This window comes from Phlebotomus papatasi, chromosome 2 (assembly GCF_024763615.1).
Source record: "Phlebotomus papatasi isolate M1 chromosome 2, Ppap_2.1, whole genome shotgun sequence".
NCBI lineage: Eukaryota > Metazoa > Arthropoda > Insecta > Diptera > Psychodidae > Phlebotomus > Phlebotomus papatasi.
This window is the reverse complement of record NC_077223.1, coordinates 111,579,930-111,593,149: the sequence shown is the minus strand read 5'-3', so window position 1 is coordinate 111,593,149 and position 13,220 is coordinate 111,579,930. Positions and strand designations below refer to the sequence as shown.

The 13,220-nt window shown below is 30.9% G+C and overlaps 1 protein-coding gene across 5 annotated transcripts in view; it reads right to left on the bottom strand.

Moving 5' to 3' along the window:
* Window positions 1-13,220, bottom strand: part of LOC129800871 (potassium voltage-gated channel subfamily H member 7) — a 147,739-nt gene that overhangs the window by 8,416 nt on the left and 126,103 nt on the right. Inside the window, exons 12-18 of one of the 5 annotated variants that reach the window (XM_055845586.1) lie at window positions 12,934-13,010; window positions 11,701-11,842; window positions 11,171-11,340; window positions 1,587-1,681; window positions 1,117-1,205; window positions 704-891; window positions 42-176 (exon numbers count right to left, since the gene is read on the bottom strand). In XM_055845586.1, the coding sequence (XP_055701561.1) occupies window positions 42-176; window positions 704-891; window positions 1,117-1,205; window positions 1,587-1,681; window positions 11,171-11,340; window positions 11,701-11,842; window positions 12,934-13,010 (896 nt within the window). Of the gene's footprint in view, window positions 1-41; window positions 177-703; window positions 892-1,116; window positions 1,206-1,586; window positions 1,682-11,170; window positions 11,341-11,700; window positions 11,843-11,997; window positions 13,011-13,220 lie in introns of those variants that run through there. The other 4 variants (XM_055845582.1, XM_055845584.1, XM_055845583.1 and 1 more) reach the window with 4 other exon arrangements.

Below are 13,220 nucleotides of genomic sequence, written 5' to 3'. Positions count from 1 at the left end.
TGATATGTGGTATGAAAAGGGCAAAGATATTGTTTCATTACCTCATATTATTTACATGTTCCGCTTCTGCTGCTAAAGCATTCACAACTGCACTAATTGTTTTTGATTCTGTATTTAAGCTATTCGGTTCATCACGTTGCGCCATTATGTTTGGATTTTTCCCAATCTTGTTTAATCTGTTGAAAACGTTGAAAGAAAAATTATATTAAAAATATTTGTGTGTAACTATGGTTTCTTTCAGTTTTGTATTTTTCTCTTAAAAAACGAGATGTATGGCATTAGGAGCGAAGGTGCAAACCTTTTTCTTTTGGGTAAAATTATAAAAAAATATAAAATAGCCCCAAATTGTTACATTAATACTTTTATTATCTTGCCTTTCAATCCTATAGGATTAATATTTATCAGTACTTTGTAAAACTATAATTCTCAAATAGTTTTAGCAAGATATCAAGAGTCTTATCCAAGTTTCAGTTACAAGTCTCCAAAATTTCACCCTTTCTCGAAAAAATTTACTAAAAGAAACGTAACAAATTAATTAATATTAAAGATCTTTTTTGTTAATTTTTATCTTAAAAAAAATATATATTTATTCAAAATATATTTATCAAAGAATTGTCACTATTTTTTTTAATAAGACACAGGACAATCAATATTCAAGGACCCGTATTGTTTCAGTAATTAATGATGATTTAATTAGACATACCTCTCCGCCGCCACTGTTTCCATCGTCTTTCTCATAAGAGGATATTGGTCGAGAACACAATTGAAATGATCTACACTTAGTGAAAATAGATTGCAGTATGTCTCTGCACGAACACTTGCCACTCTCCTGGCATTTGTCAATAGGCAAATCTCGCCAAAGTACGATCCATCCGACAGAGAAGTTGCCACCTAAAATTTTTCACGTAGAAGAAATAAGAGAAAATATTTGTGAGTAACATAAGTAACTCAAAAACGCAGAGAGAAAATCAGGGGGAAAACTTTGAAGAAGAATTTCGTTAGTGTTGGCGAAACTTTTTATATTCTCGTACATTTTCGCGGGGAGAGTGGATGTGAATGAAAAGACTATAAAAAGGAGTGAAAACTTTACGGACATTGATGTGGTTGAAAACTTACTTCACCGTTCGCCATGACAATGTCGACAACACCTTCCTGGATAAAGTACATTTTCGTCCCGATTGTACCTTCTTTAATGATAATATCACCTAAAAAAAATGACCAGTAGATTTTTCATGTGAGTAAAAGAAAGAGAATTTCGATTGAAAGTTCATCAAACACCCACAGGCACTTTCTCTCTTCTAACAATTGATTTTATTTTGTGGAGGAAAGGCAAAAAATATTGAGAAAAAATAAATGGATATTGTGAACCAATGGAGGAAAATTAATTCCCTCCGCCCTCACAGTTCCTTATTATGTGTGACCATAACAGGAAAAAGAAGAAGCAAGTATCTTTGTAAGAATAATCGAAACTTTTCCTCCAATTAGTTCACATAATAGACATCATAAAGATTTTTTTTACAATGTCCCCCTAGAAAAATGGGCCGTTTGACAAATTGTTTTCGAAAAAAGTAGTAACTAGGATTTACCTGGCTGGAATACTTCGTACTTTAACTTTGTTACGACGTCTGATACGAAATTTGCATCAGCATTAGCGAAAAAAGGCACTGAAGCAACCAAAGATCTGAAAATTCATTTTAAAATCACAAAATATTATTATTTGGTTATTTTATCAAATGCAATAACCTTATACTGCTTTCACATAAAATTCTAAAAAAGTTGACCCACGACACAATTAATCATTCGAATTCTTTGTATTGCATTTTTTGAATTTAAAACAATATTATATGTTCTATTTTACAGCTTGTATGATGTCTAGATTGCAAAGTTAACCTAGTCCATAATGACAGGTATTCCTCAAAATTTGCTCCTGTTATAGAATTCTATACATTTTTTGTTTTCGATTAAGTAATTCATCTTCTCTTCTGAATTTTTCATTCCATTCATTTTGTGTATAATCAAATTTAATTGAATTCCTATTACAACATTTTCAAATAAAATAGAAAGTCTACCTTTCTTTCTTTCTTAGTTTTTAGTTATAGGCGCTTTTAGTTTTAATTTCACAGTGATTTGATGTAAAATTAAGTGAAGAGGTAAGCAAGAATGCATTACTTAGGAAAATTTTCCAAGCTCTGCGAGATAAAAATAGAAAAATATATTTCAATTTCTACTCTACTACTACTCTACTAGGTCAATACTAATCCTTCTATCTTCTAAATATGTCAATTGATTTATTTATTGTAACGATTCATTCTCGTAATTGTGATTCATATCTCCGATTATTCTTATTAATCGTATCGGGATATATTTATTACAATTCAATCATGTTGTCGTATATCCCGTCATGAAAGAATCTGCTGAATCGTTGATCGCCCAGAAGCGCCTTCCCCGCAATGTGGATGCTTCTTCCATGCTCCCGGAGTTTTTGGGAAGAAGAATTGCATTTTATTTAATACGTTATATGTATTATAGTGAAAATGTCTTTTTCTAGACATTCAGATCTTTGCACCGAGCCGGACTCGAACTCACAACAGCGAGTCAAGCCAGTTACCAATGATCTTGCCTAATGCGCCACTGAGATCACCATATCTCCGTTAAAACATAAAAAAATCTTCTTCACTATTTTATGTGAATTCAGCATAAGATTGAACCTGAAAACTACGAATGATATTAACAAGGGATTAAGTTAATGATAATAGCATGATTTCATTACAATTTTTTTTGTAATCTACAAAACATATAATTTAATATTCATGCGATAATGTGATTCGAAAGAGTTTGAAAGATGTGGAAAGTGTATAGTGATATCAAATTAAAATATCAAAGCGACATGAGTTTTAAAGTAACATTATCACAATTCTTGAGCAAACACAGATAACTTTTCATTCGATACAGATTTTTTTTTCAAGAAATACAATTTGTTGAAATAAATATAAAATTGTGCGACAGATAGACAGAGAAGAAGACATATACACGTCGAAGATAAGAAAATATTTTGATAAAAGAAAGAAAATGCCAACTGTGATAGAAGAGTGGAAGACGAGATGAAGAATTATAGAGACAGAATCAAATTAGGAATGTATTTATCAAAATCTCCCTTTAATCCATCTGGGATATAGAAGTCATGAGATACTAACTGTTATTGCCATATTATTATATTTAATACCTCAACTACTGTGGAAGTTTTTCCAGTACATTATTTCAAATAGAGGGGTCAATTCAGAGATTCAGCTGATTACTGATTACACATTTATAAATCTGAATTCCAATTCAGACATCCCAGCCTATTACTGATTAAAAAAGTCTCCAAAAAGGTCCTAAGCTGTTTTCGTATTCAGACGCATCAGTGTAATCAGCAAATTACTGATTAGCCGCTGATTTATTCTCGACCACCTCTCGCGGTGGCCGATAAACTGATTTAAGTTAATTTGACATTTATGTAAATGTACATTTATAATAGTGAATCGTATCATATTTTCCACGCGATTTTCTTGAAAACAAAGGGTACCCGAAACTGCGATTAAAAAATAACTGTGAAGAACTCGATATTAATTTTTTTGAATATATATTGAAATTATGAAACGAATACTAAAATTCCTTATTAATGTTTTTGCTTTCCGTATTCCAAATCATGAAAGATTTTCTTCCAGGATGTGATTGATTTCTTGGACTCTAGTCTGTAGAAATTTTTCCATTCAGAATTTTTTTTTTCTAGCTCGCATGTCTCGGATATTTTTCCAACTTGAAGAATATGAAACCCTGTCGGGGTTTCTTGTGATGGTTTTCGATTTCGAAGCCGATTATAAGAATACGAACAAAGAGTTTTCGGGAGCAGCAATTTGTCTTCCGGAAGCCTCCTCTCTATCCAAGACTTGCTCTAACGTCGATATGAATAATTGTTGACAAAGTGAGGGGTTATACAATATTTAACTTTCAGAGACCTTGCATATTAAAGGTTGACGATGCAGATAAATTAAGATTTTCACACTACATATTCTGTATCAAGCATAAAATATCAAACGATAAAGGAATTGATTATTATAATGATATAAAATTGCGAAATTTTAGTTCATTATTCCATAAATTTTACGAAAATGACAGACCCCTTTGAGAAATTTTGAATTTCCGCCAAACTGAAAACTCTCCACACTGATTTGCGATAATCAGTACCCATTAGGAGCTTTATTGGAGAAAGCTCTAAACATGTGAATAGCTACGCACATTTGTTTATTAATCAGCCAAACAAATCAGCAAAATCTCTAAATTGACCCCAAATTTCAAAAATAAATCGTCACGTTTCAAACAATTATATTATAAGTCGAAGCCTCTAATACTGCATAGTTGGAAATAAATTTCCATATTTTCTTTTTGCTATTAGTTTGTGACATTCAAGAATGAAGTTTTTCACGTAAAATATTTTTGCGAAATTTTCTTATGCCACATTTTTGTAAAGTAATTTTGTGTGAGATTCCATTTAACTAGAAATTGCAGGAAAAATATGGCATGATTTAGCTCATTATTGATTAATAAATCATATTTTGTATGCGTAGTCATCAGTCAATTTTTGACAGTGTTACTCTGGGATGGAATATCTTTAAACAACAACTCGAATTGTTTTTCCGTATATTCCAAGCTATTTACTTGCGATAAACGTGAGATAGTAATTTATTATGAGCTGGAATCATGTATTGGAAAAACGAGAAGAAGTTGTTAAGTAATAGTACCTAGAAATTGCTGGAATTAACTTATAAAATATTAAAATTTTAGTCTTGCTAATAAACAATTCCGTTAAATATCTGAAATTATGTACTGTTATAACAATGGAAAAACTGGGAAAAACCTTTCTTTAACTTTTAGAATTTATATATAAAAATGAATGCTATTAATCAAAACATTTCTTTGTTTGTGCAATAGCAAAGGTCCAGCTGAAATATCCAAAATTGATTCTGTCTCACCGACATGTAAATAAAATTTTTATAAAGTTTTCAATGGTGACATACATGCAATTCAAAAAAAATATTGTGCATTATCTTATTTCAATATTTTGAAATAAAATAAAATTACAGTCAATGTTTAACAATGATAGAAATATTTGTGATGTGAATTTCAAAGATAAGATGTCTTGCATATTTTATTGCTTAATGGAAGAAGAGAATTTGATTGAAAACTAAAAAAATGAGAAGGTAAAAACTTACTTTTTACGCAGATAAATTTAGTTTATAATATATTTCAAACATTCATCAAAAATAAAATTATAAGCAAGGAGGAGGGGAGTTTTGTGTATTTTTTGTGGTGTTTTATTGATTTGAAAATTGCTCACATGAAAGTATGTCAGTGTACTCTCATGTGTCAAATCAATAAGGACACCTAAAATGTTGTAAGAACGTGCATATGCTGATTTTCTCGGTCTTATTCAATAATTTTAGATTTTAATGTGAGACAAATTTTTCATTCAATTTCTGTGTTTGCGTGTTAAAGGTGTACAAGGGTTCTCAATTGAGAGATCAGTTGGTTCAAACCTTTAAAAAACTTTTCAAGTAACACATCTTGCAATAAATATCAACAAAAATTATAAAAAGACTCACACATTCGATTTTCTTCGGTAGGATATCATAAAAATTTAAATCTTTCCAACCATTTTCGTGCTTAATTTGAAAAAAATGAGTTGTAAAAAAAGTTCCCGCCTAAAAAAGACGGTTGGAGGGAAATGGAACAAAAATTATTCCAAAAAAATAAAAATGAGGAGCAACAATTTCCCATCGTACCATTTTTCACTTCCTGTGCAATAAATATTTGACGCAACAATCTTCATTATTGCCCTGGTGTGCTCATGAGGATGTTACAGCAATTTTTGCTTTTGTTGGCACAATTCTTTTTTTTTGCTGTAGAAGAGGGGGGCGTCTATAACATTGAATGGGAAAGGAGTGTTGAAGTGTCCAAACAATGTCGACTCCGGCTTAACATCCAACATACAACATGAACTTTGTGGAACAACACAAGAGGATACTCAAGGGATGAGATGAATTGGGAAGGAATTTATTCTTCCGTAAAGTTGATGGGTGTTGAGTATTAAATATTAAGTGGACAGATTGATGTGATAAGGCACGTTTTGAGATTTTTCTCCTACACACGCACATGCACACATAACCTACAGGAGTAGGGGAGAAGACAAGACGAAGACCATCTATAAGAGGTTAGGCGGCGGTTAAGGGCTAGAAAGGTTAAGCTATACTAGAGTTTGTAATAGCATAACCCTTACATCAGTATGCAGTTTGGGAAAGAATTCAATTCAAAATAACAAGATCTTAAAAATTCATATATCTCTTAATTAACAAAATAATGACTTTAAATCATTTAGTGACTTACAAAGGAACAATAAGAACTCATTAAAATAACAAGTGGAATCATTCAGAATAAAAATTGCAGATTTAAGTTGCTGCGAATAAGAACAGTGTATCTTATGTGCATTTCCCTATTAAAATAACGTATTTCAAAAATCATTAAATGAAAATAAAATTGAAATATATATATTAATTAGTGACTGGAATTCTCAAATTAATTACCAATATCATAAGAACATTTCAAAATCGTTTAATAAGTGATATTTTACCGACTGCAATGTTCTTAAAACAGACGACCAATACTAGAAAATTAATGGCAATAGACACTGAATATAACTTAAATTCCTTAACTAATTCTGTCTAGGCAATATATACATAGTTGAATTCGATAAGTAACAACCAGTTATTGGATAATGTTCGCAAAGAAAACGTCTTAGTAATATTTTTCAATAATAAATCATTCAAAGTAACATTTAGCAACGGCATGTTACGGCTGAAAGCAGAAAAATAGACGTAGAGTTTAATTCGAAGGAATACTCCGGTAGTCATGAGGTGAGACATTCTTCAGTTCAGAATAGAAATCCTTTTCTTACCAGAGTTTTCTGTGCTCTACGCACCACTAAAGAAGTGGTTAATTATGGTTATTTAATAAAAATTATTAACTAATTATTATTTAATAAAAAATCTATCTAGGTTAACATGGCTGCAAATCTTAAGTAACGACGCATTAAAATTTTGATTTTAATCCTAATTACCAGTATTGGTCCAATTATTACCACATTAATGCAATAATAGCGAAATGGGGTTTTGGAATAAAAGTTCCTAACTCAGCCTTTAAGTGCCACTTTGGTCTACACATCTAACAGGCTAAATTCTTAATCTTTCCGTCTTGAAGGGCATAGGGCTAGATAAAGAGAAATTCTTACAACTTTTCCTTTAGGGATCATTATATCGACACAATAAATAATACACTCATACCCATTACATCGTCATTCACTGAGAATTCTCTGGAAGGCAGGAAATTGTGGGTCATGGGGAACGCGTAATGAATCATCGGGAAATTCTACCTCGATTAAGCCAGGATTTGACTGAAGCTGCTCTCTGTGATAGTGTGAGCTGAGTGAGAAAGTTCAATATTTATTGGGGTTTGAGTGGAAAATATAAATGGAGAGGTGGCGTCTTTTGTGAGAAGAAAGGGAGAGTGTTTGAGGATGTTTTCCAGAGGGGAGCCTCATCACAAGTCAAACATCTTTTGAGATGAGAATGATGATGTTGTGAGGGACACATGACGCTTTATCGTCTGCACAAGGCAGGCTGGTTGAGAACCCTGGACCTCTTTCAACTTGTGTGGGAAAATTTTCGGATGAGTGGGAAAATCTTGAACATTGTGCTGAATAATGGGAAAATTAATAGGGGATCGAATTTCTTTTCGTCCTTCCACCCCAAAAACATTAAGATTATTAATCAATTCAAACTATCTCCTTTAGCCGGGCCTAATCGGAAATAAAAGATGAAAAGATGGAAGGAAATACTCAATATTTTATGAGTATCTTTTTCTAAAAGAATATGTCTGAGGATGGAAAACATCTTGCAGAAAAATGAGACTAATGGCTGTGGATAGGACATATAATTTCCCACCATTTAGCTTTGTAGCTTATGTAGCCTGTTATACATTTATTTAAAGATTTATGAATTTTTCCATTCATATTTTTTCAATTTTCATATAAAATTTGAGAAATTTTACAATATCTATTAATGGAAAATACACTTTCTATTACATCAACGAGGGGTTCATTAAGAAATCAAATTTGTAAGTGGGAAGGAAATTTTAATGTATACATCAGATCCAAATCCCATGTCTTTCATGATACAAATATTTCATAAATACCTAAAAATGTAGGCGTTATTTTAGGTTTTTTTTTTAGTTAGGACGATTTGATATCCAAGCAAACCAGACTAATTGGAAATTTATTTTGCAAGACTATGGATTTTTGAATTCCCAATACAATATCGTGTAATGAATGACTCGTTATGGATTAAATTTACTATTTAACTAAAATAAATAATTCATTTATTTTTATTAATTTCTGATTAGCAATTGATAGATATCGATTTTTTGTGGCTCAAATTTCTTTAAAAATAGTCATAAATATTTTAGTTAAATTGCATTCTGAAGCTCATTTACTTATAACGATTGAAAATTGTTCAACAACTTATTGAGTTACTGTAAAGAAGAAAAAGGATTTTGAATTAATGTAATGTTCTGTAGTAAAATGCTAAAGCAAAATCTACAGGGTGGCTGAAAAAAAATGCAATAAACTAAAGCGCTATATTATCTTCGTTTTTTGTTCAACTTTTTTACAATAAAGACAAAATAGTAGTAAATACATCAAAATTTTGGAATATTATCGGTTTTGTTCAATACGATCTTATTTTAACGTAATTATGATCTTAAGTCTGTTGGAAGTGCTATCGCAGTTTGCACGAATGTCAGCCTTCTGAATATCCTGCTATTCACGAGAAAGGGCTTCCTACAGATCATAGACACTTTGCTACTTTTTAGTCCTAACCTTTGCATCCAAGAATTGTGGAGGTCATTGTTTTCCCAAAATGAAGTGCGAAACGTTTTTTTAGCCAAATCTTGTTCGGAGCGTGATTTCTGCGACGTTGTCGAGTCTTGATCGAACTTCAAATATACTTTTTACTAAAATTTTTGTTTGTCCACGACTCCAACACTCCTTCCAGGACAATTTCCAGAAACATATTGACATTAGTTTTGACGGCACAGCCTAAAAACCCCGGTGGAAAGCGATAATTTGTCTTCAAGGAAGTCCAGACCTTCAAATAAGGTGGTCCTTGACTTCCGGTGGTCATTCGAACGCCTAAATTATCGTATGATCTTTCCTTTAGATAGACACAATCATTTTGTTTGCACATCAATTGATCAATTAAAAATTTTTCTTATGAGAAAAGATGACATTCTGGAACTGACCATGAACGTGGAAGCGAATTTACTCCTCCGTCGATTGAGCATAACTTTTTTTTGAGGATCTTTGTAATCTCGTCCTTTTCAGGATTTTTAAGGCTTCATATAGAGATCCTTTAACAATGTTTGTTTCATGGTTATTTGTGATATCGAGAGATCACAAATAACCGTTAATAAGAGATCGTTTGTTTGCAGATGTGACGCAGATTTTGTTCAATTTGTCTTTTCACTTTAAGAACGATAACTAGCGAGGAAGCAATTTTTTAGACCTCCACCAAAGCATTATAAAATTCTACAAGTACTAACTGTACCAAGTTATGTTTCGAAAAACAGAAAGTTTAATTACATTCAGGGTTTTGGAGAGCCCTAACGATAGTTGCTTGCGCATTTCCTGCAAAATATAGCGACATTAAATTGTTACGTTTGAGTTTCATTACGTTGTTGCATTTTTTTCAGTCACCCTGTAGTAAAATCCACACAGTAGTAGTTATAAAATTTAGGAATTGTATCGTATCCCATCTTGCAAAATCCATTTGATAAAATACAAAAACTTTATGTGCCTGTACTTTGTATTTTGAAATATCTGGTTGTAGATGAAAAATGGTGTATATCACAGAAATTTTCCACATGTATTATCAATTAAAAAACAAATAAATATGCAACATCTAAGAATTTATTGTTTGTGTTCTATTTAATGTATTTAATATAAGAACTTTGAATTTTATGTAAATAATGATTTCTTTAGCAGCTAATTTATAAAAAAAAGCAACTTGAGAAACTGCTTGTTTAAACGTATGTTCTTTTTGTAATGATGTACCACTATATTAACCAAAAAAAATATCAACTAAAATTTCCCTCCCATCTATTTCTAACAAATAGATTTTTTTGAAGGATGGTAAAGCAAGAAAAGGATAAAAAAACAACATAAATGATTTTTATCCACCGTTGTTCAATTGGAATAAGTGTTTTGAGATAGCGAGTAGTCAAGCAATTGAAAAACCTTTCGTATGCAATCAAGCAAACAGTTATGAGGAAGACACAAAATTAAGTCTGTTTTATAAAAATAGAATAAAAGGAAATTCTTTTAGTGAAATCACAAGAATGACCACTAGAAAAAACATTGAAAAAATCTTTGTTACAACATAAATATAGTTGCGTGGTATAGACTTTAAAGATGTTCCTTTAATTGTTTTTTTTTTAATTTGTCGGGTGTTTTAAATTAAATTAAATATCATGCAAGCTTTGTGAATCGGATACTCCTCAAATTGTTTTCTATTAAAAATTATTTTGTGAGTGAGCATAATACTTTAGTAATTCCATCCATTGTTTCTCACTGATATGATTTTATAAGTATCATTTTTCTTAACTAAAATTTATGTTGGAAAGCTGATAGCGATATTTTTACAAAATAAAAAAAATGATATTAATAAAAAAACAAAAGATAAAAGGAGCCACGCAACCATACCAAAATGAAAATTATTATTTTCAAATTGTTCTGTTTTATGTATAAGCATTTTTTTGTTATTCATAATTATTTGCAGCCTTTTTTCAATATTATTCTCTTTTAAAATTCATTTGTGAGAATAGTTTTCTCGAACCGAAGGTTATTGTGAAAACATTGGTTTATAAAAAAAAAATCTAATGATTAGGACTAAAAACATCAAGAACGTCTTATTTTATGAAATGAATGGAATTATATAATAAATACCAAATGATTCGTTAAAAATGGTAATAATTTACAAAAAAAGTAGGGATGACAATTTAAAAAGTAGAAAATGTGACACACCTGCAATTGTAATTGATAACGTCTTCCCTCAACTTTTCACTTAATTCCCCAAGGATCAATTCTTCATCAAAGAATTTGCCTTGGTAACGATGCTCAAAGTACTCTGTTATTCGCTGTCTCATGTCTCTTGGCAACTTTCTGTATGCCATGTACTCTTCAACTTGTTTAACCTGAATATATTTGAAGTATTTTAGGAATTTTACTTCATGATTGCTATCCATAACACAATGTGAAGAACAATGATTTGGCGAAAATTTTTCAGAAGCCCATGAGTCGCCGGTTTTTCCAAACTGACGAACATTACAGCTCATGGTGAAAATTACGTAAAAATTACTCAAAAAAAGGAAAAATGATTAATTGATCATTATTTTTTTGCACACAATAAATATTTCCTTGTTAATTTGATTAAAAAATCAACAAAAACAATAATTATTTTTTGTCATTAAATATATAAATATATAAAAATATATATATTTATATATAAATTGGAATGAAATAATGAGAATGAGAATGATTGTGAGATAAATCACCTTTTCACGATATTGTCTTCTACTAGAATCCAAACTTTGAATAAGATTTGTGGCATGTCCGAGAAATAATGCATAGCACGTAGCCCCTGATATCATGGATAACATAGTTAACCACATATCAGTTAGTGATTGCGGGGGAAATCTACACAATTGTCACACACACAACATAAAATTTACGGTTTTTTGTCAGGGGGTAGAGGACAGGCGTTGATCCACATTTTATGTATCATATCCAGAGTCCGATGATGTGGAAAATTGTTCGTAAATTGACAGCGCAATAAAAATAAATAAGAGTTAAATAGAATAATTATAATGTAATAACAACAATAAATAAACACTACATGAAAAGATCATATTTTATGATTAAAGGAGGAATTGCGTTTTTTCAATCTCTCAATTACTTTCCTACTCATAGGTCACCCATTGTCCTCTTACACTCAGAAAAAATATTTCGAAACAGGAAATACATGTCAAAATGCTTGATTTAGTTACATAACATAACATCATAAACAACATCATAGAGTTTTCTTTGTGAAAAGTAAAACTTCCTTGAATTCATTTAAAAAATATAAAATGTAATACGATATTCATCTTTGCAAAAAAAAAATTATTCTTATATATATTTTTCTAGAAAAAATGGTAATTATAAAACATTTTTACATATGCGAATCATCATAAAATATTGCATTATATTTCTCAAGGTTTGCAAAAGAAAAATTGGGAATTCGAATATTTCGTTAGTATATTCGTTTCTTGTTTTTGGTTTTGTTTTGTAATACTTATTTTTATTTCTTACTTTTGTTCAAGACATTGACATGGTTTTCAGTTAGGTTAAGTAACGAAAATATATCTAAACTGATTTCTAACTGTATGGAGTTGTACAAAATCAAAACAAACAGGATTTTGTTGTATAATTTATAAAGAAATAGCATTCAAATTTGGTAAAGTATTTATATTATAATAAAATAATGAAAAAGATAATTTTTCTGAGTGTACTCCTACAAAATGTTAAGAGACAATATCATAAGGCTCGAATGGGGGATCAAAGAGCACGAAAGGAGATGGCAAAATAGGAGCTGAATGTGTGCCTATAGATGGGTTGAAAGTGATTGGGCAGAAAGGATGAGGATGACACACAAGAGCTTCCTTTTTTGCTTTTTGCCAACGTTGGTGGATCTGTGGAGAGAGATGGATGAAAAGGAAATGGATGGGGGAGTATTGAGAACACCTTACCTGCCATAACCGATACAGAGCATGTGGGACATTGCCTTAAACAACGCCCATGAGTATTGTTCTAACCAATATGCTTCCTGTGAGTGGGAGAGAGAAATACCGTGTAAGAGTTACCTTTTAGAACAGAAATTTCTAATAAATTAAATGCGATGTAACATCTTTTTCGTACTAAACAAAAAAATAAATTAATATACGAAGGGAATTGTGAATGCAATTGAGACATTTAGAAGAAAAAAAAAACACTTTCTTAATATTTTGATATTGCTAAATAAATTTCGTTTGTGGAA